At 44.4% G+C, this 23,759-nt stretch overlaps 1 protein-coding gene across 1 annotated transcript in view; it reads left to right on the forward strand.

Moving 5' to 3' along the window:
• Window positions 1-23,759, forward strand: part of TYK2 (tyrosine kinase 2) — a 523,599-nt gene that overhangs the window by 352,662 nt on the left and 147,178 nt on the right. Inside the window, exons 12-13 of the mRNA XM_078640035.1 lie at window positions 1,704-1,874; window positions 16,352-16,439. Of these exons, the coding sequence (XP_078496161.1) occupies window positions 1,704-1,874; window positions 16,352-16,439 (259 nt within the window). The remainder of the gene's footprint in view (window positions 1-1,703; window positions 1,875-16,351; window positions 16,440-23,759) is intronic.

Consider the following 23,759-nt stretch of genomic DNA (forward strand, 5'->3'; position numbering starts at 1 on the left):
CATTTTGACCATGCCCTCCTGAAAATAGTGGACACCACTTTGCATTAACATTTTGCACAGCTCGAGTATTTTTTGCTTTTGTCCATAGTCTTTAGCTTAACTCTGGGAAGAGGAGTATCTTATACTCATAATGGTGAAACTCTTTGCATAGAGCTGATGCTTGTAGGTTCTTTGGCATCTAGAGTCCCCTTTTCTCTCCACTATTAGTGATGTGCTTAGTCTATATAAGGGAGACCCAGTGGATCAGTTATTAGCCCGCCCTAGCTTAGAGCAAACCACTTGTTGCAAAAATGTCTTGGTTACCATAGCTAAGTCCTGTGAAAGGGTATTTCCTTGATGTTCTAGGTCGTTGATTTTGGTGAATGCACAAGACTGATATATGGTAGTCCTTGTGGGATCCCTTATCAGAATTGTAATAGAAGGCACAAACAATGTCCACTCACCCCTTCGTAAAGTAAATTTTCCTCTCAGTATTGCTGAGATTCATCTCCACCTTTTCAAAGTTTTCCTCATATGCCTCCATTATTTGGTCCTTGGAAACCAGCTTGTTCTATCTTATTTATTGCCACTATTAGATTTCTCCCTCCATTTGGACAGATCATTGTGTTCATTAGGGTGCTCTTTCGCTCATTGTGATGGTTTCATCATTCTTTGAGACCCAAATGCAGTTCTGTCCCATTGCCGGAAGATTGCAGTGGATATCTGTCCCAGTGTCTCCTCGTCTGATTCTGCCATGACCCTCCAAACCAGAGAGAAACTCAAGCACCTCTATAGCCTATACACAAGGAGAAGGATGGGAGATGTGTAAACACAAATTGACAGCTATCCAGCTGCTACTTCTCCTGCTTCACCGCTGAAGATCACACGCTGACAGCATGGCTTCAGAACAATTTTTTTATTGTTGCAGCCCTGTGTGGTGATACTCCTAGGTCCACATGGTCTCACCAGTTGGGACACCAAGTTCTGTCAAGGGTTTAGATGGGCGTCCCCATCTCTGCCCCTGGGTATAATGGGTCGCAGTAAGACTCTTCAGATTCCAGGCACACTGTTCCAGGTGTTGCTGTTGTTACTAGATGTCCTTTGAACCTTTGTGAGGTCATTAGCTCAAAGCTCTTTCTTGTGGTAGACACAGCAGGCAAAAAGGATGGAGATGCTCACAGACACGTATCGTCTGAAGCACCCGCAGCCAGTTCCAAGTCTCTGATTCAGTTCTTTGCAGATTTCTCATCAAGGAATGCATGGAGAGTTCAATCTCTGTTGATAGTAGTAACCAAATGCACATCAACGTTTGCCTTCTCTTGCAAAAACTTCTTATGTAGGTAGTCTTGGTGAAAAATATCCGCAGTTATTTATTTGAAGAGTTAAGCATGGACTAAGTGACAGGAAACTTTGATTTAACACTTTTTCTGCACTTTTTGTGAACGTTGATATATTGTCAATCAATATGGTAAAACAGTGTTTTTGACAACGTGTACCTAGAAGTTTGAGTGGGTTTGTTATGTATGCATTCTTAACTGCCATAATGTTTTTTGTTAGTTTGTGTCATTTGTGTTCGGTACAAGAGCTTTAAAGTGCAGCAGGTAAGTTAAATAAACAGACCTCAGAGCAGCAGTTTGTATTAGATCCGTCTTTGGTCATTACTAAGCACACCAATCAGCTGATTGATAGCAGTTTTTTTCCTGTCTTTGTGTTTTAATCCTTAGGTTGCTCATCTGGGGCAGGGCACTCGAACTAACATTTATGATGGATTTCTTCATGTTTTGGAGGTTGGTGACGAGGAAACTGAGTACTTTTCCACCGAGCAGAACAACAACAGTCGTGACTTGAGGGTGGTTTTGAAGATTCTTGACCCAAGCCACCGGGACATTGCACTAGTGAGTCTGAACATTTGCACATTGTACTTCTGTTTCTGAAAGAAGGCATATACAGTGCTGCTAAAACAGATTCACCCCAAGGTTTAGTCTTTGTCTTTTATGAAACTCACAAATGTGGGCTTACCAAACAATCCCTAAGCTTGAGTCTTTTTCTAGGGATTGGTCCGGAGGTTTGCTGCTGTTCATGAGTGATGGAATGAATTGTTGCATGGTGTCATTATAGCATTTTGCCAGAGAATGTTGAAACGGATTAACTGCTATTGGCTATGGATGGTATTGACGGTTGCCCAGTATTGTTGTCGAAGTAGGAGTCCCACTGTACATATAGAGCAGTAAGTAAAACTTAAACATTGAAGTTAATGTAGAAAAAACATTCACTTTAATAGCTTTTTATAGTCATTAGACATGGCCCAAAGTCCAGCCAATCCGGTAACAGAACTGTTTAGAACCCTAACCACAGAGGCTCCAGGCTCTCAGATTTTCTACTGCATGTTGTGTGATGTCTCTTCTTGAGTTCTGCTCAGTATTTTTTATTTCTGGCCATCTCGATGGAAATTATTTTCTTCAGGAACAGTGTTTATTTGATCTCCTCTTCACCTAGACAACATGTCTACAGCTAATAGATCATTGTGGAGTCATTGTGAATCCTGTGGGAAGTAGCGGCTTCATTCGGATGATCCTCACAAAAAATGCATTTACTGCCTTCACTCAGACTATCTGGTGAGAGATTGTAAAGTTTGCTGAACTTTCTCACAAAAGACTCTCAGAGACTGAGAATGTAGACTACTTCTGGGTTTCAGACGTTGAAAACTAAACAATGCCCTCTACCTGATGAGGACAGTGATGCTTCTATTAAGACTGTCTCCTCAGAAAAGAGTGCAAGTTCTGTGAAGGTTTTGTCTCCAAAGCCCTAAAGTGGCAAAAAAGCAGCACCATGCCTCGAAGGCTGAGGACCAACCTTAAACATCACAAAAACAATATTCACAGCCTTCTACATCTACATCTGCCACTACTGTTGTATTCACCAGAGTCTCAATTATTTATTTTTTTACCGAAAAAATTAAAAGACTCCTCTCTCGTCGACGAAGTCATTGTCATCTTCATCGGCGGTAGTCTCCGTAGTCACTACAACTACGTCAACATTGACCCTATCGTCGCCGCCATCCAAGCTGCTGATTTGGTGGGTGAAAACTCCATCAACCATAGTGTCAGTAAAGCTAAAACCTGCTATGTCGATGGCAAAGTTGTTAAAAAAAAAAGGCTTTGACGAAGATCCCCAACCAACTACTGTCGACGCACTGTTCGTCGTCGGCACTAACGACAGCCCGTCTGTTGTCATCTGTATCTTCCACTGCCCAGATATGGACGAGCCCATCATCGATGACGCTCCCATTGATAGACCTATTATCGACACAGGTGATCGTAGATCAACTGAGAGCAATGCTGTCAACGAAGCCTGTGTCAACGATGTCGATGCCATCAATGGACACTTTGTCAACGATTCCACTGTTAACTGGGTATTTGACAGGATTAGGTCCACCACTGTTCAGATCCATCAGCAACATTTTTACCTTCATCTTTGACGGAGGTTGAGAAGGACAGGGACAATATTATTCCACCACCATTAGAAGTTAGGCACAGATCTTCTCAAGAAATATTATGTTCAAGGCATATGAGCTCCAGATTGTACACTTAGCATTAGATCGCCACCTGGTGTTGGGCTCGGATGAATTGCATGTTGTTGACGTCTTGGAAGAAGTCTTTTGTAGTCACGAGATAGGTGACTCCTCCCTTGGACGATAGTGCGCATGGACATCGGCTCCATCCTTAGATAGCTTTTTTCCGCCACTGGGTTCGGATGAAACTTTTCCGCTCCGGTTCGAAATCTACGTTTCAAGTACTTCGGCGCATAAAAATGTATTCAAACTTCACCAAACTACTTTCGATGTCGACAAACGTCGACTCGACTCCATCAGCTCGATTCCGGTCGTCGACGCGGTCCGTTGGGCCTATCCACACCGTGAGGTCTACACCTCATGGGAAGGACGCCATTCAAAAGATGCCCCAAGTGTGGAGCAAAGTTTCCACACAGTGACCATCACGAGGTCTGTAACCTGTGCTTATCACCAGAACACGACGAATCCAGCTGTACAGCCTGTGCGTCCTTTCAATCCAAGAAGACCATTCGAGATCGGAGGGCCCGTCGACACGACATGCAGAGATCGGCTCCAGAACCGGTGGATATCTTCGACGAAGAAGTTCCGCTCGTTCCCGAAGAAGATTCAGATGATCTCCAAATCGTATCTGAGGCAGGCGACTCCGATGACTCCATACCATCGGGTCAGCGCGAGAGTACTACTGCCCCTGCCCCATACCCACCTCCCAAATCGAAGGCAAAGGTCAACACTCCGCCTCCGGGGCCCAGTCGCGGCCGAAAAAACACTTCTAAAGCCCCGCCATCGAGCCCGGCTCCGAAGAAAATAATCAAGCCATCCGGTACCTCCTTGCCGGGCAAGCCGCACGTGCCGATCCCACCAGCTCCCTTGACACCGAAACCGAAAGAAGTCCCAGCTCAGAAACCGTCGATTTCTAAAGACAAAACTATGAAGCCAGCGTCTGACGCCTCGAGGCCGACAAGACCAGCTTCCACTCCGAAGGCAATATCCTCGGTACCGAAACCTACAAGGTCTGATTCCCATGCGCTCAAGCCCTCGAAACAGCCTACGACTCCAAAAACAATACCTTCACTGGCAAAATCTACGCCAAAGGACACAGTAACAACTCCTAAGGCTAAAGACAAGCAGCAACCACACCCGGAACCGAAAAAATCGGCACCGGCAAAGGTTCCGCAAGGAGAAGACCTTTTCCAACCTGATCCTCTACAAAAGAAGATCTACATTGACCGAAAGACAGGTCATGTATCCACTACACCACACAGGAAGAGGAAATCAGACACAGCACCTACATCTACTGTGCCTGTCAAGAAGAAGGACTCTGCCACATCTCCTATGCACCCTTCTTCTCCTATACTTCCTTCTCCTTCATCTCCTGTTCCTCTTAATATTTCACCTCAAAATTCTCCTGAAAACTCTCGTCCTCATTCTTCACCACATACAGCTCCAAATGATGATGAGTATAGCATAGGGGGAGGGGTAGACCCAGATGAGCCTTTTCCCTACCCTGTTGATGATCCAGATTGGGAGTACCCAAACCCATAAGATGTACCAGATATTCCTGACCCACATTCATATCCATCAAAACCTTCTCCCCCCAGAAGACGACATTGGTTTTGGGCACTTACTAAATAGGGCTGCCATCTATCATGGGGTCACCATGCATTCAGAAGAGGCAGAGGAAGACTTTTTATTAGATACGTTTGAACAATCACAAAGGTCTGTTCAAATTCTTCCTATGATTAAAGGGGTCGTCAAACATGCTCCAGAAGTATTTAAAGATCCTGTACGTGCTAGGATTCTAAACCCTAGAATTGAGAAAAAGTACAGGCCTGCTCCTGGGGATCCTGCCTACATTAAAGGAGAGCTACCCTTAGATTCCCTAGTCGTGTCAAATGCTAGAAAAAGAGCAAACTCACAGACATCAGGTGAAGCACCACCCCTGATAAAGAATCTAAGGTAATAGATGCTTCAGGCAAAATGATAGCTGCACAAGCTACCAATACATAGTGTATTGCTAACACACAAGCCCTCCTTGCAAGATATGACAGGGCTCACTATGATCAGTTAGAGACATTACTACAACATCTACCTGACCAATATAAGGAGTAGGCAAACGACCTTATACAAGAAGGCAAGTTAATTTCAAATGCCTCAATCAAGTGCGCACTTGATGTAGCAAACACTGCATCTAGAGCTGTAAACACTAGTGTCCTACTTAAGTGTCATGAGTGGCTACGCATTTCAGGATTTAAGCAGGAAGTGCAAACTACCATCTTATATCAGCCATTCAACCAACATCAATTGTTTGGACCAGAGGTAGACACAGCACTTGAGAAAATGAAGAAAGATACCGCTACAGCCAAATCTACGGGAGCTTTGCAATCCACACAAGCTAGAGGCTCCTTTTGTCGCTCCCTCTATAGAGGAGCTCCAAACAGACTGGAGCAGACAATACATCTTCCTTGAAATCCAATACACAGACATCCTCCAGTGAAAGATATTTTAGAGGAGTCTATAGAGGCAACAACAATAAAGGAAGAGGTCGTGGTAACAACAATAATCAAACCTCTTCCACCACAAAACAGTGACTTCCCTCTGCTCCCCCAACAGCACTCCACTCCTGTGGGGGGCAGACTAACACAGTTCCTACCTATTTGGAATTCCATCACAACAGACAAGTGGGTAAGACAAATTATCCAGCATAGCTACTGCCTCGAACTTGCAGCTACCCCTCCACACATACCACCGAGGCAGCATCCAATGTCTGCAAAACATCTTATACTGCTCAAACAAGAAGTCCTATCACTTCTTCAAAAGGACGCAATATAAATAGTTCCTTTACAACATCAAGGAACAGGGGTTTATTTGCTGTATTTTCTAATACCCAAAAAGGACGGGACACTTAGACCAATTCTCGACCTCAGGCCCCTCAATCAATATATACACTTAGATCATTTTCATATGATCACTTTACAACGAGTACTCCCATTGCTGCAACCAGGCGACTTCCTTACAACACTAGATCTAAAGGACGCCTACTTCCACATTCCCATACATCCTTCTCACAGGAAGTATCTGAAGTTTGTACTGGAAGGACAGCATTATCAATTCAAAGTCCTTCCGTTCGGGGTAACAACTGCACCATGAGTGTTCACAAAGAACCTAGTAGTAGTAGCAGCACATCTCAGAAGACAACAGATACATGTCTTCCCATATCTAGACGATTGGCTCATAAAAGCCAAGTCGTTCAATCAGTGTGTCCAACACACACATCAGCCAATTCAAACATTGCGCGACTTAGGGTTCACAATCAACTTCACCAAGTCGCACTTACAGCCCTCTCATGTACATCAATATTTAGGGGCTACAATAAACACGTCTACAGCTCTAGCGTATCCCAGTCCAGCAAGTATACAGAGCATTCAAGCCTTAGTCACAAAGTTTCAACATCAACACTCTCTCCCAGCCAGAGTGTTCATGAGACTAATCGGCATGATGGCATCTTGCATCTTTATTGTACCATATGCAAGACTGCAAATGCGTCCGTTACAGGAATGTCTAGCACAACAGTAGAATCGGGCTCAAGGACAACTAACAGGCCTGGTGTTGGGAGACAGCCGCACACATCGCTCTCTGCAGTGGTGGAACACCAAAAACTTGACAAAAGGGCGGCCGTTCCTCGAACCTGTTCCACAAATAATACTTACAGCAGACGCATCGCTCACAAGATGGGGAGCCCATCTCCTACATCATACAACTCAAGGACAATGGACCATTCAACAAAGATCGTTCCATATCAACCACCTAGAGCTGCTAGCAATATTCTTAGCGCTCAAAACATTCCAAGTACAAGTACAAAACAAAGCTGTCTTAATCCGGACGGACAACATGACAGCCATGTACTATATACAAAAACAGGGGAGGACACACTCTCTACAGCTGTCCCAGCTTACACAGACCATTTGGAGATGGGCCATTCCACAAAACATATATCTGTTAGCAGAACACCTTCCAGGAGTTCACAATCAGATAGCAGATCTGTTAAGTCGACAGACACAACAAATTCACGAATGGGAACTACATCCGCAAGTTCTTCTACCATTCTTTTTACAAGTGGGGTCATCCAGACATAGATCTGTTTGCCACACACGAAAACGCAAAATGCCCAACCTTCGCTGCCAGGTTTCCACACCCGCTGTCCAAGGGCAATGCGATATGGATGAACTGGTCAGGCAGATTTGCGTACGCTGCTCCGCCAATACCACTAATACCACTAATAGTGCGCAAGCTACGTCAACAGTCGCTCAAACTGGTTTTAGTAGCTCCCACATGGGCACGCCAACCGTGGTATACAGCACTGCTAGAACTTTCCCTAGTTCCACACCAAAAACTACGTGTGACACCATCCCGGCTAACGCAGAACCATGGAGATATCAGACATCCAGACCCAAGCCAACTGAATCAGGCGATCTGGCTCCTGAGGTCTTAGAGTTTGGTTATTTTAACCTACCACCCGACTGTATGAATATCATTAAAGAAGCCAGAAGACCTACTACTAGGGCTTGCTATACTGCTAAATGGAAACGATTTGCCATTTACTGCAACAATAACCAAATTGATCCCCTAGATGCTTCCATCCAAAATATCATTTGCTACCTTCTACATTTACAAAGGTGTAACTTGGCATATTCATCTATACCGCTACATCTGGCAGCAATTGCAGCATATTTACAAAATAGACAATATCTGTCTTTATTTAGAGTGCCTGCTATTAAAGCATTTATGGAAGGATTAAAAAGAATCATTCCTCCCAGGTTACCACCCTCTCCAATGTGGAACCTAAACATTGTTCTTACAAGGCTCATGGGACCATCTTTTGAACCACTACACAAATGTGAACGGCAATTCCTCAAATGGAAAAAAGCTTTTCTAGTAGCTATTACCTCTCTTAGGAGAGTTAGTGAGATTCAAGCTTTTACTATACAAGAACCATTTTTACAATTACACCGTAATAAAGTGGTTCTCAGAACAAATCCGAAATTCCTTCCAAAAGTCATTACTCCATTTCATTTAAACCAATCTGTAGAGTTACCGGTGATTTTCCAAAACCCAGACTCTGTAGCAGAGAGAGCTCTACACACACTAGACGTTAAAAGAGCTCTTCTCTATTATATAGATAGGACCAAATCCTTTTGCAAAACAAAACAATTGTTTGTAGCTTTCTCTCCACCACATAAGGGCAACCCCATCTCTAAAGCTGGAATTGCAAGGTGGATTGTAAAATGTATACAAATATGCTATCAAAAAGCAAAACGTACATTAACAGTTCCTCCTAGAGCGCACTCCACACTCAAACTAGGAGCCTCTATGGCTTTGTTAGGGAACATTCCCCTAGAAGACATCTGCAAGGCAGCAACATGGTCTGCAACACACACCTCCACTAAACACTACTGTGTTGATGTGCAAGCCAAGCAGCAAGCTCCAGTAGGCCAAGCTGTTCTAAAAACTCTCTTTCAAACTACTGTAACAGATACAGGCGACCATCGCTAGGGGAGACACTGCTGCACAATCTATGCTAAGTGTACAATCTGCAGCTCATATGCCTCGAACGGAAAATGCTACTTACCAGTATGCATCTGTTCTTGGTATGTAGAGCTGCAGAGTTGTACACGCCCTCCCGCCACCCCGGGACCTGTATATGTTCCAGTTTCATCTTAATTCGATATACACATGGACATCCTTTCTTTATTTCTACTACCTCCATCATTTCCCATCATGGAGAAAAACAATCTAAGGATGGAGCTGATGCCCATGCCCACTATCGTCCAAGGGAGGAGTCACCTATCTCGTGACTACCAAAGACTTCTTCCAAGACGACAACAACATGCAATCATCCGAGCCCAACACCAGGTGGCGATCTAATGCTAAGTGTACCGCTCTGCAGCTCTACATGCCAAGAACAGATGAATACTGGTAAGTAGCATTTTCCTTCCTGCACACACTTCAGCAAGTAAGGTGTCACCTGTTCCACCAGAGGAACTCTTTGATTATGATAATGAGGAATACTCTGATAATGAGGACATGTTTGAAGAAGCACACAGCCCTTCGTATCTTCACATCAAGTGCCAGGAAGATGACGATGAGCAGTAATAATATTCTCATTATGACACTTCTCACCAGTATGTGCAGCAGGAACCTGCAATTCAAATGCTGGCATCTTTAGTATCCAATTTGCAGTATATGTTGAAAGACTATTATCGCAGATTTCCACTCTCAGAATTGGCTGCTTTAGTTCCGCACACACCTATTCAAAGGCCTACTCCGCTTCTGGCTTCTCCTAAACGTCTCTAACAAATTCTTGCGCCACCTGCATCACCGTTGCCATCCTTACCTGGCTGCGCCAGCTCCGCAACCTCTAGTATAGGATCACCAGATTACCAGTCTACGGATGATGAAAGAGAAGAAGGAGAGTTGGATGACGTATCCCTTCCCAATAATGTTATGTTAATTGATGTTTGTATAGCGCTGAATCAACAACAGGTCTCTCAGCGCTAGGGAGGGAGAAGGTGGGCAGCTAGACGACACAGGGTCGGGCGAGAGTTAGGCTGTGCTAAGTGATTCTCTGAACAGGATAGTTTTGAGCTGTTTCCTGAATGTGGGATGAATACCAGATTCAGACACCATCTCCTCCAACTAATTTAAAGAGTAGCAAGGTGATTTCAGCTACCCATGGGCACTACGCAATGTGATTTCTTTTTATATGATTTGAAGGAACAGAGTAAAAAGCAGATCCGCACAATTCCAATAGTTAACTTTATATGGGAAGAGGGCTTGAAAGTAATGAGGACTCTGGCTCCCTAAACTGGAGAAGAAATACAAGGCGACCAACAGCTCCCAAGCCTGCCTCACCAGGCAACCAAAGTCGGATTCAGTGATATCACAGGTGGCTCAGCATCGTGCCAGGAATCCCTCCTCTCCTCTATCTACTCCCTTTAATAGAGACGGAAGATGTCTTGATGCCATAGGGAAGACATTCTCTACCATGACAGTGACCACAGTCTTGGCAGCAAACTCAGTGGCAATCCTAGTCAGATACAGTTGCCAAATGTGGTCGGATATTTCACCATTTATTGATCTCTTGGCAGAGAATTCTGAATTTGAGGCCAAGAAAATTCTACAGGAGAGAGAAAGAAATTCTGCTGGAATAAGTGACTGCCCAATAGATGTTTTGTCTACAGGTTTCCGCCAACTTGCAGGGGCTCCAGTTCTGAGACACCAGAGTACCTCATTATGTCAGGTGGTGCAAACGAAGATGTGCCCTGGGATGATGAGTAATTATTTGGTCAACACATAGACAAAGCACATCAGGCGATTAAGAAGGATACTGATACGGCCAAAACCTTAGGCACCCTCCAATTTAAAAAACAGCCTTCTCGTGGAGCAAGAGGCCTCAGACTCTCTTCTTTTTGTGGAGGCCGCAACCAGTATAAACAAGTGCAGTAATACCAGGGACAGAATCGATAGTCTGCTGGCCTGCAGCATCAACAGCCCTACAGGCAGCTGCCTTCCGCTTCCTACAGACCTCTTTCTAGAGAAAAACAGGGGGAGATATACTGCGAAGAAACTGTGACTTATCTCTAATACCAGCCACCACTCCCACCTCAATATCCAGGATTGAGGGAAAAATGTCCTCTTTCTTTCCACAATGGTCAATAAGAATATCGGACAAATGGGTCCTCGACATTGTTACTAGGAGACACACCTTGGAGTTTCAACAGATTCCACCAAACTTGCCACCTCAAGGACTACCTCCTTCCAACTTAAAGGAACTATTGTCTTAGATAACCTCCATGGTACACAAAGGGGCAAGCGAGGTAGTGAAAAAAGATCAAAGGGGCATGGGCTTCTATTTAACGTTCTTTCTGATATGGAAAAAATCAGGGGAATGGCGCCCCATTTTAGACCTATGTTAGCTCAACAAGTTCCTAAAGAAACAATCATTTCTCATGGTGTCTCTTCAGGGTATGCTGCATCTGTTAAATCAAGGAGATCATATAATGGCCTTGGATCTTCAAGATGCCTATTTTCATATTCCCATTCTCCCCAAACACAGGAAATGTTTGTGCTTCAGTGTGGCCGGTGCACATATTCAATTCAGAGTCTTGCCCTTTGGCCTACAATCAGCACCTTGAGTAATAACCAAGGTATTAGCGCCAGTTGCTGCACAACTAAGGCAAGCAGGAGTACAGATATTTCCATATTTGGACGATTGGCTAATAAAGGCAAGCACACCAACAGAAGCAAGCAGACATACAGCTCAACGTCTATCTCTATTATTTGCCATGGGGCTGTCGCTCAACCACCAAAAATCACATTGGACACCCCCAACTACTATTATTACGTTTTTGGGAGCAACTATCATTTGCCTCGCAGGAAGAACAGGAAAAGATTCACAACCTAGCATATCTGTGCAGTTCTACAAATCTCAGCTGGAAACGTTTTCTTCTGGCATCCCCTTATATCAAACCGCCGGCTACGTATGAGGTCACTACAGGAGGAAATGGACAGCCAGTGGATACAGGGTCCTGGCTCTTCCAACTATGTCATTAAGATCACACCCAAGATGATGCAAGCTTTGCGGTAGAGGACACTCACCCAAAACGTCTCCACCAGCCGCTCCTTCCTAATCGACACCCTACAATATGTCATTACAACGGCTGCTTCCCTCAAAGGATGAGGAGCCCATCTATAAGGCTTGTCGGTCAGAGGCAAATGGAACTCCCACCAAACGCCTCTGTATATCAACCTTTTAGAGCTCAAGGCAATCTTCTAGCTCTAAAATCCTTCCTATCCAAGATTGCAGGAGCATCGGTTCTGATTCAGACTGACAACATTACAAGTATGCACTGCTTGAACGAACAAGGTGTGACAAGATCAACTGCACTGCCCTTGCAAGCTCAGCAAATATGGACCTAGGCAATTCAACACAATATAACTCTTAAAGCAAAACATGTTCCAGGCATATCCAATGTGCTTGCAGACTCTTTAAGAAGAACCAGCTCAATATACCATGAGGGGGAGCTACATCAACCAACTCTAGACAACCTCTTTCAACTTTGGGGCAAGCCAAGTCTAGATCTCTTTGTGACCAACAAGAACAGCAAATGCCAGTACTTCACCAGTTGGCGACCCCAAGTGGGATCATGGGGAATACATTTTTGATCGAATGGTCAAAGATTTATGCCTACGCCTTTCTTCCTATTCAATTAATCCAGAGAGTACTCAGAAAGATTAAGAAAGTGCCCTGTTGGATCCTTCTCAAAGTACCCAGGTGGCCCGCCAGTTTTGGTTTACAGAACTCTTCATCCTCTCGGAGCAGGAACACATTCAGTTGCGACCAATGGCAAGTCTTTTAACAGTGAAGCAGGGCCAGGCCCGTCATCCCAATCTGACATCTCTTCGATTGTAAGCCTGGCTCCTGAGTACCATGAGTTTGCCAGCTTAGCCATCTCATCTGATTGCCGGGAGGTTCTAGCCAATGCTAGAGCACATTCCACAACTAAGACATACAAATTCAAGTGGAAACAATTTTGTTTCTGGTGTTCCAACTCAGAGATGCATCCTGTCCATTCTTCATCAGAGCAGATACTTCTTGCCCTGGCAAAATCTGGCCTTTCTCACTCTTCCATCAAAGTGCATCTCGCAGCAATAGTCAGATTTAGACGAATCAGTCCTTCATCGTCTCTCTGCTCCTGAAGAACCATAAAACAGTTCCTTACGGGATTGTTTCAGTTGTTTACCCTAGTGAGGCTACCTCCTCCACCTTGGCATCTCTACCGTGTTTGTTAATGAGAGACCCAGGTTTCAGGTTTTAAAGTCTTTATTTCGATAATAAAATCATAAAAGACATTCTAAAAAAGTGAGGTTTTTGAATATACAGATAATTATAAAAAATTGGTATTACCGCAAACACAATTATAGCTTCAATTCCTGTATACAAATTCAAATTTCATGACAATTATACATATAAAGTATAACATTATTTTAAAATTGCAATTAAACAGCCTGACAATACAAAGACAAGCCTGACCTAGGATTAAAAGAGATTAAAAGGTTGAAATTAAAAACATTGGAGTAAAATAAGACACCGAATCTTAATCATTTCTGCTTACTTCTCGTTCTGATCACCCATGCCCACCCCAAGAATTTGGCTACGCTCACAACAATTACATCAGAGGTGTTAGTTCTGAGTGCCCATATAGCCTCAGCACACCCTTTGTATTTAAATCGCTGGCAAAGGGGTTTTATCCATTTACTTCGAGGGGCTTGATAAATCGAACAGGCAAATAAAAAATGACCCACACTCTCCTTGTGTCCCGGGCACCAGGGGCAATATTCACTCACTCCATTAGACCAGTTTTTAGTGAATGAATTCAAGGGCAAGGATCCCACACGAAACTGATGGTAAAGTTTCTTATCGAGTGGCCTAATGATAATGTCCCAATAGTTCTCTAGGAAGGGATCCAACTTGTGAGTCAGGAACCTTCCTGTTAAACTAACGGAGCCAGAAGCAGTAACCAAAACTTGACGATCAGAGGCCCAGTAAAGTGCCTTGTACTCCTATTTTGATGGGAAAATATTAGATCCCGGGGAAACCCACAACTGTTCAAGGCCCATTTCAACCAAGATAGATTTTACTGCACGCAGCCATGGAATACCACCGGACCCCCAAATCGATCTTACTTCTGCAAGCTCTTTAGCAAAAAGACTAAGGTCAGGAGAAGTCCAAATACGTCTCCAAAAAGCCACCAGTCTGTACCTTGCCATTTCGTTTATTGGGTTACAGCCCATATCCAGACAAAGTGGTTTAGATGGAGAGGATTGGGGTAGGACCTACAAGTTTCCGCATGAACTTGTACTGCGTTTTCACCAGGGTAGAGAGGTCCATATGCCCCCAAAGATCTGCCCCATACAAAATTGCAGCGTTAACCTTGGTGGTATAGATCCGAAGTGCAGGTTTAACTCGTTTAGTAAGGGACCTTTTTTGCTCTTGTAGGAGACATCCTGTGAGACGCGCACATTTTAAATGTAGTGTGTCCACCTGCGCTTTCCAACGGAGACGATAGTCCAAGGTTACTCCCAAATAGGTCATAACCTCGACTTGTTCCAAACTCTCTCCATTCATAGTCACTGCACTCTTTAGGGGATGACTCTTAGTGAGTACCATAAATTTATTTTGTTTTGCTCACATTAATCTTAAGATCATTGATGCAACAGAACTCCTCAAACCGGTCCAGTGCTAACTGTAAACCGCTGCGGGTCTTGGAGAGGAGTAATGTGTCATCAGCGAAGATGAGCATAGGAAACCTAGTCCCCCCTAGAGTGGGTGCATCAGTGGGGGTACTAGCAAAAAACGTAACCACTTGATCGATGAACAATAGGAAGAGCATGGGCGCCAATACGCACCCCTGACGGACGCCCCGTGTTACGGGGAAGCAGTCCGTCACCTGTCCTTGACCTCCCCACCTAACCCTTTTTGAGCTCATTCCTAAGGCACAGCTGAAATACATCTCTTGGAAGACAACTCTTCTTCTTGCGCTTACTTCAGCCAAACGAGTAAGTGACATCCAAACATTCACTAATAAATACCTTTCTTTCAATTTAAAATTGACTGCGTAATTCTCCGAACTAACCCAATGTTTAATCCTGAGGTTCCATTTGCCTTTCATTTAAACAAACCTGTCGTTCTGAAGACATTTTTCCAAATCTCAAACACCGGCGGAAAAGTCCTAACATTCACTAGATGTCAAAATTGTATCTACATAAGACCGTCAGCATCCGCAGAACAGACCAGCTCTTGGTCGTGTATGGCAGTCTCAGGAAAGGATTTCCTGTTTCAAAGCAGACTATAGCGAGGTGACTCATTTCAGCCATACAGTTTTGCCATTAACAAGCGGGAAACCATTATGTACTACAGCTAAAGCCCACTCTACCAGAGCGGTCTCTACATCAACAGCTTTGTTTGCTGGTGTGCCCATACAACAGATTTGGAGAGCAGTGACCTGGCCCAGCAGGCACACTTTTACTCAGCCTTATTGCCTGAATGCCACAGAAAACTTGGATGCAGCTGTGGGACAAGCAGTTCTACATAATTTATTCAAAGAAGGTGAGCCACTTTCTACTACCCACCTTCCAATATGATTATATATGTATATGCATTTATTGGTATACTTTTGCCATACTATCCACTGCCTACTATTCTGATTCAAGAATGTGAATACTCGAGAAGAAAATAAGTTACTCACCTGTAACTGTGGTTCTCCAGTATTGGTATCTTTCATAGATTCACATGTGGTCCATCCGCCTCTATGGAGGCTCCCCTGAGTCTTGGTTCTCATTTGAGATATACCATTCTCAGTTGTGCTAGAAAATCTGAGAACCTGGTGCCTCTGTGGTGATGATTCTGAAGGGTGGTGTCGCCTGATTGGCCATGTCTAATGATTATGACGCGCTATTAAAGTGAATTTTTTTTCCACATTAACTTCAATATTTAAGTTTTTACCAAATTCTTTATATGTTTTGTGGGACTCCCACTACGACAAAGGGGAATGATTCAAGGATGTGAATCTATGAAATATTCCAATGCTGGAGAACAACAGTTACAGCTAAGTAACTTATTTTCTTCTCTGTGTCTTTTATAAATATTAGTGTGTTTATGCAGTTTGTATGGTGTGGCCAGTCCGTTGTCTGCTTTCAGCAAGCATTGTTAACAGACCTAGTCTTATTTCTTTTGTTTTGCAGGCCTTTTTTGAAACAGCAAGTCTTATGAGCCAAGTGGCACACATCCACCTTGCCTTTGTCCATGGCGTGTGTGTGCGAGGATCAGAAAGTGAGTCTGTGTTTTAAGATTTTTTCAAGATCAGATAATGGCATGTAAGATACAACAAAGATGCTCAGAGTTTAGGCCTTTGCACAACAAGGTGTTTGTGAGCGTGTGTTGTTCATAGCTCGCTTTAAGAAATAACTATTCACAGATAGATTTCACATGAATCACATCTAGGTCTTCCTTATTTGTAAAAACAAAGGAAATTCTTAAAACTGTGCATTTTTCAAAGTTAAACATCCAGGGTGAGTGAACACATATGAAATGTTTAAATACATTCAAGATCATTACACCCGTGGGAGCTTTTCTGTTAATTCTGGAATGCAGTTCTTTGTTTCAAAATTGAATATTAGCAGTTAATTTGTTAGTTCACTCAGGTAAAACCTGAGTTCTACCACTGCATAGTGCGCTAGTGGAGTAGAACCCTCACGTAAAGCCCAAATCATCATCTGCAAATTGTGTGATCTGCAAAGGTTGCTGCTTGAAACTACTTGAAATACTCATAAAACGTTTTAAACCTTAGAAATAACGTATACTTATGTGTAGGAAGGATGGAGCAACTGATCTGGTAATTGATTGGTGGGAATAATATATTTCAAAGAATTGCAAACATACTAGATGGCGAACAACTGTTAATCATCTGTACACTTCAAAGTTACTCATCCAAGCTGCTTCACAGTTAGGTTATGCATTTACCTCATGTCAATACACGAGGTTGATCTTTACTGTACCAACCACTTGTCAAATATTTTAGCTATATTTGGATTAAGAAATTTAAATGATTTCTATATTCAGAAGGGAAACGTCTTGCTGCAGAATGGTTTAGTAAGCAACTTGTTATTTTTTGTTTTTTTGGTGATTTCTTTGAAAGATATGTGTGGAGGTGGCATCCACAAGGAAATATTTTTGTGTACCTGCTTCTTCCTACACATTATTCAAAGGCTTGTTTTTTAAAAAGTTTTCGTAGAGCTTCCATACTAGATTGTGTGGGTTCGAAGAGAAGTAATAGATGTCTATAAATGTGAATGGTTTGTACTTCTCCCTAGTAGCAAGATTCCATTCCTAGAAGGAAAACTCTGATCATTTCTTTATCAGATGTTGGATAAAAGCAGTAAAATCTATAATAAACAGGTAGATAGTCACTCTCAGTTCTAAGTCCTACAATAATGGAGGCAATAAGCTTCCTGCAACATTTGCTCCTCTTTCCACAAGAGCAGAAGAAGTGTTTGTCTTTTGAGAGAAGCATGTCCATTAAAGATACTCGCCTCTGCCTGCCTTTTGGAAACATTTTTCTCTGAATGTATTATGTTTCAGTTTGGCCATGCATGTTCTGTTTTCTCTGCTATTTGTTTTGGGCTGTCAAAATTCCGAGCAGGTGTAAGAGCAAGAAAAAAATGCCTTCGTGATAATTCTATCTGATAGAGACTACTAGCCGCAGATTCCTTCACGTAGAATTATCCCCAGGTGTGAAACTAGATCCGGAAACTTTTTGCTACAGAATCCCTGCGTGCCGGGTTGGCATCACGCAACTGCGCCCAGGCGTCGTCCGTGTACGTGATGCCTGCGAAGTCACACAAGTCCCACCCCAGCAATCTCCTATGTTAAGCAAATGATGGTATTCAGTCTTGTCAGGAAAAGAATTTGAATGATTGATAATGCATTGGTAAAAGAAGACTCTGGTCACAACATGGGAAACAACTGGGGTCCCACCCAAAAAATTTAAGTGAGTCAGTGCACACAGTGTTGATGGGTCCTGCCACAAAATTTACACTGACTGCATCTTTTTTTAGAAAAGGCCTCTCCCGTCCAGTCTATGGCATAGCCAGTACCTAAGCAATGGTGTAGGCGAGAAAGCAAGGACCAAAAATGATTACAAAGGTACTTTTTAGGTTTCGACCTGGCGAGGGGCGAAGCCCCTCCCAGATCGAAATCTTTTGTTTTTAGTAGTGAGGTTCGGACCGCCTCTGTTTCCAATTGGCTAGCTCCATAAATGGAGGCTAGCCATTGGGAGACAGAGGCTGTCAATCGCGCTTTCTCTCGAAAACGCGATTCGGGGGCGTTTCTGGTGCTTTTTAAGCCCCGCCCCTTTGTCCCGGGCCGCGCTGCGATTGGCTGCCGGCCCGGGACACCCCCGTGATTTCATTCCCGGGCCGCGCTGTGATTGGCTGCCGCCCGGGACACCCCCGTGACGTCAGCCAATCACAGCGCGGCCCGGGACCTGACTTGTTTTCTTTGAGGTGGATTTAAGGATACTATTTACTAATTTCCTTTAATAGAAACCAAAGCCTCACTCACATTGGTGAGAAGGCATTCTATATTGGCAACATCTACTACAAGTCCTTATTGTCCTTATTGTAAATAAAAATGTATCGTGCAATTACTTTAAACACACTTTGACTGATACGCCGTTTAAAATCAGTTTTACTGATATAAATCTATTTAAATGTTTGCGACAATTGGTAGCAGCACATACGGAAATACAAATTCAACTTTATGCATTGGAAAGTGATATATTATAACCTACAGCAGGAGGACGTCCTGCGGTTTTACGCTCACAATTCTTGTTCGCGGTCTAGGCTTTTACTGGAATTCTCTGTTGTAAACAGAACTACAAATATCTAAAGCCAACAGTTAGACGAGGCCAGATTAGCGGCCATTTTAAGATCAGACTGACCATTTATGTCGTATTTCGAGAAACTGGAGGAACTATGCCTGACCTTCGTATGGTCGCCTCACGGGCATTCTCACCCATGCGCACGTGTGGTGCTTGATGTCATGGCCGTCGCTGCTACAGTTCGTGTTTGGCCCCACGCTTTGCTCACGGCAGGTAGAACAGGGATCAGGTGTCTCTCTGGTTCAGCCCCTGATGGCATCCCCCGCGGACTGAGGCCGGAGAAGTTGCGAGAGTTGTTGCAGGGCGCTGAGGATGTCACGACGCAAGAGAGGCAAAACCAGTCCCCGGCGGACCGCTGCGTGCTGCTGTTCCCTGGCCAGGGTAGCCAGCACCCGGGCATGTTGGGAGGGAGGGCCTTGCGGTACCCTACAGTACGCGAGATGTTTACTACAGCAGAGCGGGTGTTGGGCTACGATCTGCTGCACCTCTGCCAGCACGGACCCCAGCAACAGCTGGATAGGACCGTTTACTGCCAGCCTGCCCTCTACGTCTCCTCCTTGGCAGCCGCCGAACGACTCAGCCAAGAGCAGCCCGAGGTGAGCCCAGTGCGTCTGCCAGAATTTAAGTATTGACACATTTTTTAAGTGTCCATGAATTAAGTGACCGCGGAAGGTAAAACTGCGCAATTTGGGCTGTCAATGGCAAAAAGTTAAAAGTTCCATCAGGGATCTTAACTTGTTTTCACTTTGTCTCCGTGCGTGCGTTCCCCCACCACTCGTGTTGTTCTCTCCCTTGTCTTATGTCTCCCCAGCGTGTGTGATCTTGTTTGGGGAGTTATTTATTTATTCATTTTCTTGACCTCCTCTGTTTCTTTTTAGAAGTTCCCTTAATCTTTCTTTTGTGTCTCCGTGGGCTCTGATCCTTCCCGATGACCCCGCCTGCTCGCCACGTCACTTGCCCACGTGCATCTTTCCTTGCACAGGGCTTTCTGTTTGGCTTAATTCCGCGAATCAAGAGTTCCTTTAAATGCCCCCCCCCCCTTCCGGGATATGATATCCTCCTAGCTGCCTTCCTTGCGGAAATTGCCGGTCGCCCTGCCTCGCTCTCGGAACGGACATTGGTAAGTAATGAGAGAGCCCCTTAGACGCTTTACTCTTGTTTATAAAGCCATGTAATATGCCCACAAAAGGGAACCCGCCACTGTCCTTGCACAACCCCCATCGTCCGTCAGCGGCATGCTAATCGAACACAGCTACGCGGCCCCCCGCTACACCTTTCTTTTATTTGAAATGTCAAATTTTTTCTCAGAAGTGTAGCGCTATGGAAATACAGTTTAACAGGCATGCTGAGCGCGTTATTTACAGCCTTCATAAACGTGGCTTAACAAGAATTACTGACTGCATCCGACTGAACTTCTCTCATGGTGAAAGGGCGCTCTGCATCTTCGGAGTGGCACCTCGACAGGGGAAATCAGTTAAAGTTTCAGGCAAACTCCAGGGGTCCCTAAGCATTAAGACACAAAGAGCAGAAGCCACCATGATTTGTCTTGTTCAAGAGACACTCAACACCGCTTTAAAAAAAAACTTAACTCGAGCTCCGTAGTGATGGAATCGGCAAACGGCTGCAGTGAGGAGTAAATCACATAAGAAGAACTCATTGTGGATTTGCATTCTGAATAAACGGATTAAATTGAGCTCTTTGCTATGGACTGCTCTTTGCTATGGACTAGTTAGCACAAGCGAATTATGGAATATTGTCGCAATCACTTAAGAAACTACTTCGTCATAGACGTCAATGAAGGGTAGTACTGCTACCCCCGGCTTGCCATCTAGCCCCCGTGGCTACTACCCCTGGCCTCAGAAGTCTTGGCAGCAGCCGCAGGCACATGGGTAAACACGCTTTTACATTTACTTTTTGCATTTGTGTGTCCTTGTCCCAGCTAAGCAACTAAGCATTCATACACAGGAGGCTACAGGGGGGCTAACAGTGGGGTCAACTCTGTGACGTCATTTGCATCCAAAAGTTCTTGCGATAACTTTTGTTACAGTGGCATTTGCAAGATCCGGGTACTTGCTTTAAATTTTAGTAACATATCCCAAATGACAATCAGAAGTATTTTGTGTATAAAGTCGGAAACAGCTCTATGAACCATGTTAAAAATACTGCTAAAGAAACAGCGCGCACGCATCCCGCGTAAAAGCCAGAAGCCAGAAAAGCAAAGGGTATAAAAAGGTTATTATTTCATGGCCCAGTAGCAGGCAGCGGGACCTAATGAAAATGCCTTATATTTACAATCTAGCATAGCTCATGAGCAGACAGAGAAGGTTAAGTGAGATCTGCACTTTTACCTTTCAACTCTTTGAACGGTACACACAGGAGGTGGCCTGGTACATCCTGTCGCTCACCTTCCACACGCCTTCTAACCCGGGGTCTCCACCAGTACCTTCTGTAGCTTCGCACAGGGAAGATCCTGGTCTGCACCCCCCTCAGCTGCGTTCACTGGCATTCCACCGTGCCCCAGACATCCCATATCTTCCCAAATTCCTGGGGCATCCCCAGCCTTTGTACGCCAGTTTGTCCAGGGCTCGACACCTCTACATTTCCTTTGCCCAGCCGTGCGCTCTTGGTCTGTCAGTATTTCCCCATTTCCGCACAATTTCTCTTTTGGCCAGTAGGTATCCCATGGCACACACACATACCAAACACACACACACAACCACACACACACAACCCCCCACACACACAACCTCCCACACACACAAACCCCCCCACACACAATGCCCCCACACACAACCCCCCCACACACACAGTGAAATGTTAGCAGCTGGTTTTAGTACTTGAAGTTGTGTGCGTGTTTGAGTGAAAGAGAGACCACCTTGTATTCATTCTAGTGAGATGTGTGTGTGCATGCAGTTTGTGTACTTCCTAATGAGAGTTGTGTGTCTTCGTATATGAGAGTAAAATGTGAGCAGTTGTTAGTACTTAAAGTGGTATGCGTGCCTGTGTGAAAGAGAGACCAGCCTGTATTCTTTCTAGTAACGTGTGATTTTCGGACTGTGTGGGCGTGTGCATGAGCAGTTTGTTTACTTCCTAATGAGGGCTGTGTGCCTGTGTCTGTATCTGTGTGGGAGTGACATGTGAGCAGTTCTGTTAGTACTTGTGAGGTGTATGTGTTCTTGTGCATTTGTGTATGGTCAGTCTTCGCCCTTCACCGTGAGCTTTGCTTGCGTGTTTGTGTGCAAGATTGAGGAGGTATACACCTGTTACAACGCATTTTTTACTCCGCACTACCATTACAACGTGACTTTTACTCCGCATACCATTACAACGCATTGCGCTGGGGGGCGCTGTAGGATAGGGAATAAGTTTAATTTTCTATCCAACACCTTCCCTAGTGTCCACGGGGACTGGTGTTGGAATAGAAAATTAAACTTACCACTATCCAGCGCCCCAAGGCGCTATGCGTTGTAACAGTATGCGGAGTAAAAGTCGCGTTGTAATGGTATGCGGAGTAATAGTATGCGTTATAACGTCATACATCCGATTGAGGATTTACGCATAACACAACACTGTACCTGCAAGGCGCCCTGTGAGTGAAGGGGTGGGGGCCATGGGGCGGGGGTGGGGGCGTTCTGGGGAGGGAAGCAGACAGATTGTCTCAGTCGCAGATATTTCGCTCAGACCAGTCGCAGATATTTAGCTCAGACCAGCGTATTTCTCTCTGCAGAAGTGTCATGGATTTAATTTCACGGTTGGACAAGCCATGAAGGGGCTGCGTGGGAGGACGATCAAGATGGAGGGGGGGGGCAGTGTGCGTGGGTGGATCGGCCTATCCTCAGGAGTACTGTGTAGGGGAATCGCGCAGTGCGGCGAGACAGCGCCAACTTCCAGAACTCACTTCACCACACTTTCCTCTCAACTTTTTGCTTGCGTTGGGGCTCTGTGTGCGTTGGGGCTCTGTGTGCGTTGGGGCTCTGTGTGCTTTGGGGCTCTGTGTGCTTTGGGGCTCTGTGCGTGTTGGGGCTCTGTGTGTGTTGGGGCTCTGTCTGTGTGGCTAGCTTTTTTTTGTAGGTGGCTCTGTGTGTGTGTGGGTGGCTCTGTGTGTGTGTGGGTGGCTCTCTGTGTGTGTGCGTGTGGGTGCAAATGCAATAGGTCTCGCATTTGCGAGAGATTAACCTATTGGCATTGTAAATGATAATGCCATTTATTTATCTGTTTTCAAAACCAAAACATAAATAAAAAATTTGTCATTTACAATGCCAATAGCTCTAACTTTTACAAAGGCGAAACCGTTGCATTGTAAATGCTTGTTCTTATTTTGATATTTCTGTTAATAATCCAGAAATAAACAAGTCATGTGCTTGCACTTGGAGGAAAAAAACTAAGAACAATGGCCCCAAAGGATGGTAATTGTTTTTTTAATGTAATAATGAGTACTTTGGGAATCAAATGGAAGTATCTCCATTTGTGGTACTATATAAATGAATCCAGACATGACCTCTTTGTGCGAAAATTGTAGTGTAACAGACCCTAAAACAATGGTGTGTTATGTCATGTGCTTCAATGATCGGTTTTCATAAAAAGGAGCTTATTAAGAAATTACAGGCTTTTGCTAGGCTTAGCTAGGATTTGTTACAGCGATGAAACCACAAAAATACAGAGCTAGGTCAAATAAAAGCTGTTAAGTTAAGCATGCACTGCGCACCATCAGA

The sequence above is a fragment of the Lissotriton helveticus genome, chromosome 1_1, assembly GCF_964261635.1.
Source record: "Lissotriton helveticus chromosome 1_1, aLisHel1.1, whole genome shotgun sequence".
Taxonomy (NCBI): domain Eukaryota; kingdom Metazoa; phylum Chordata; class Amphibia; order Caudata; family Salamandridae; genus Lissotriton; species Lissotriton helveticus.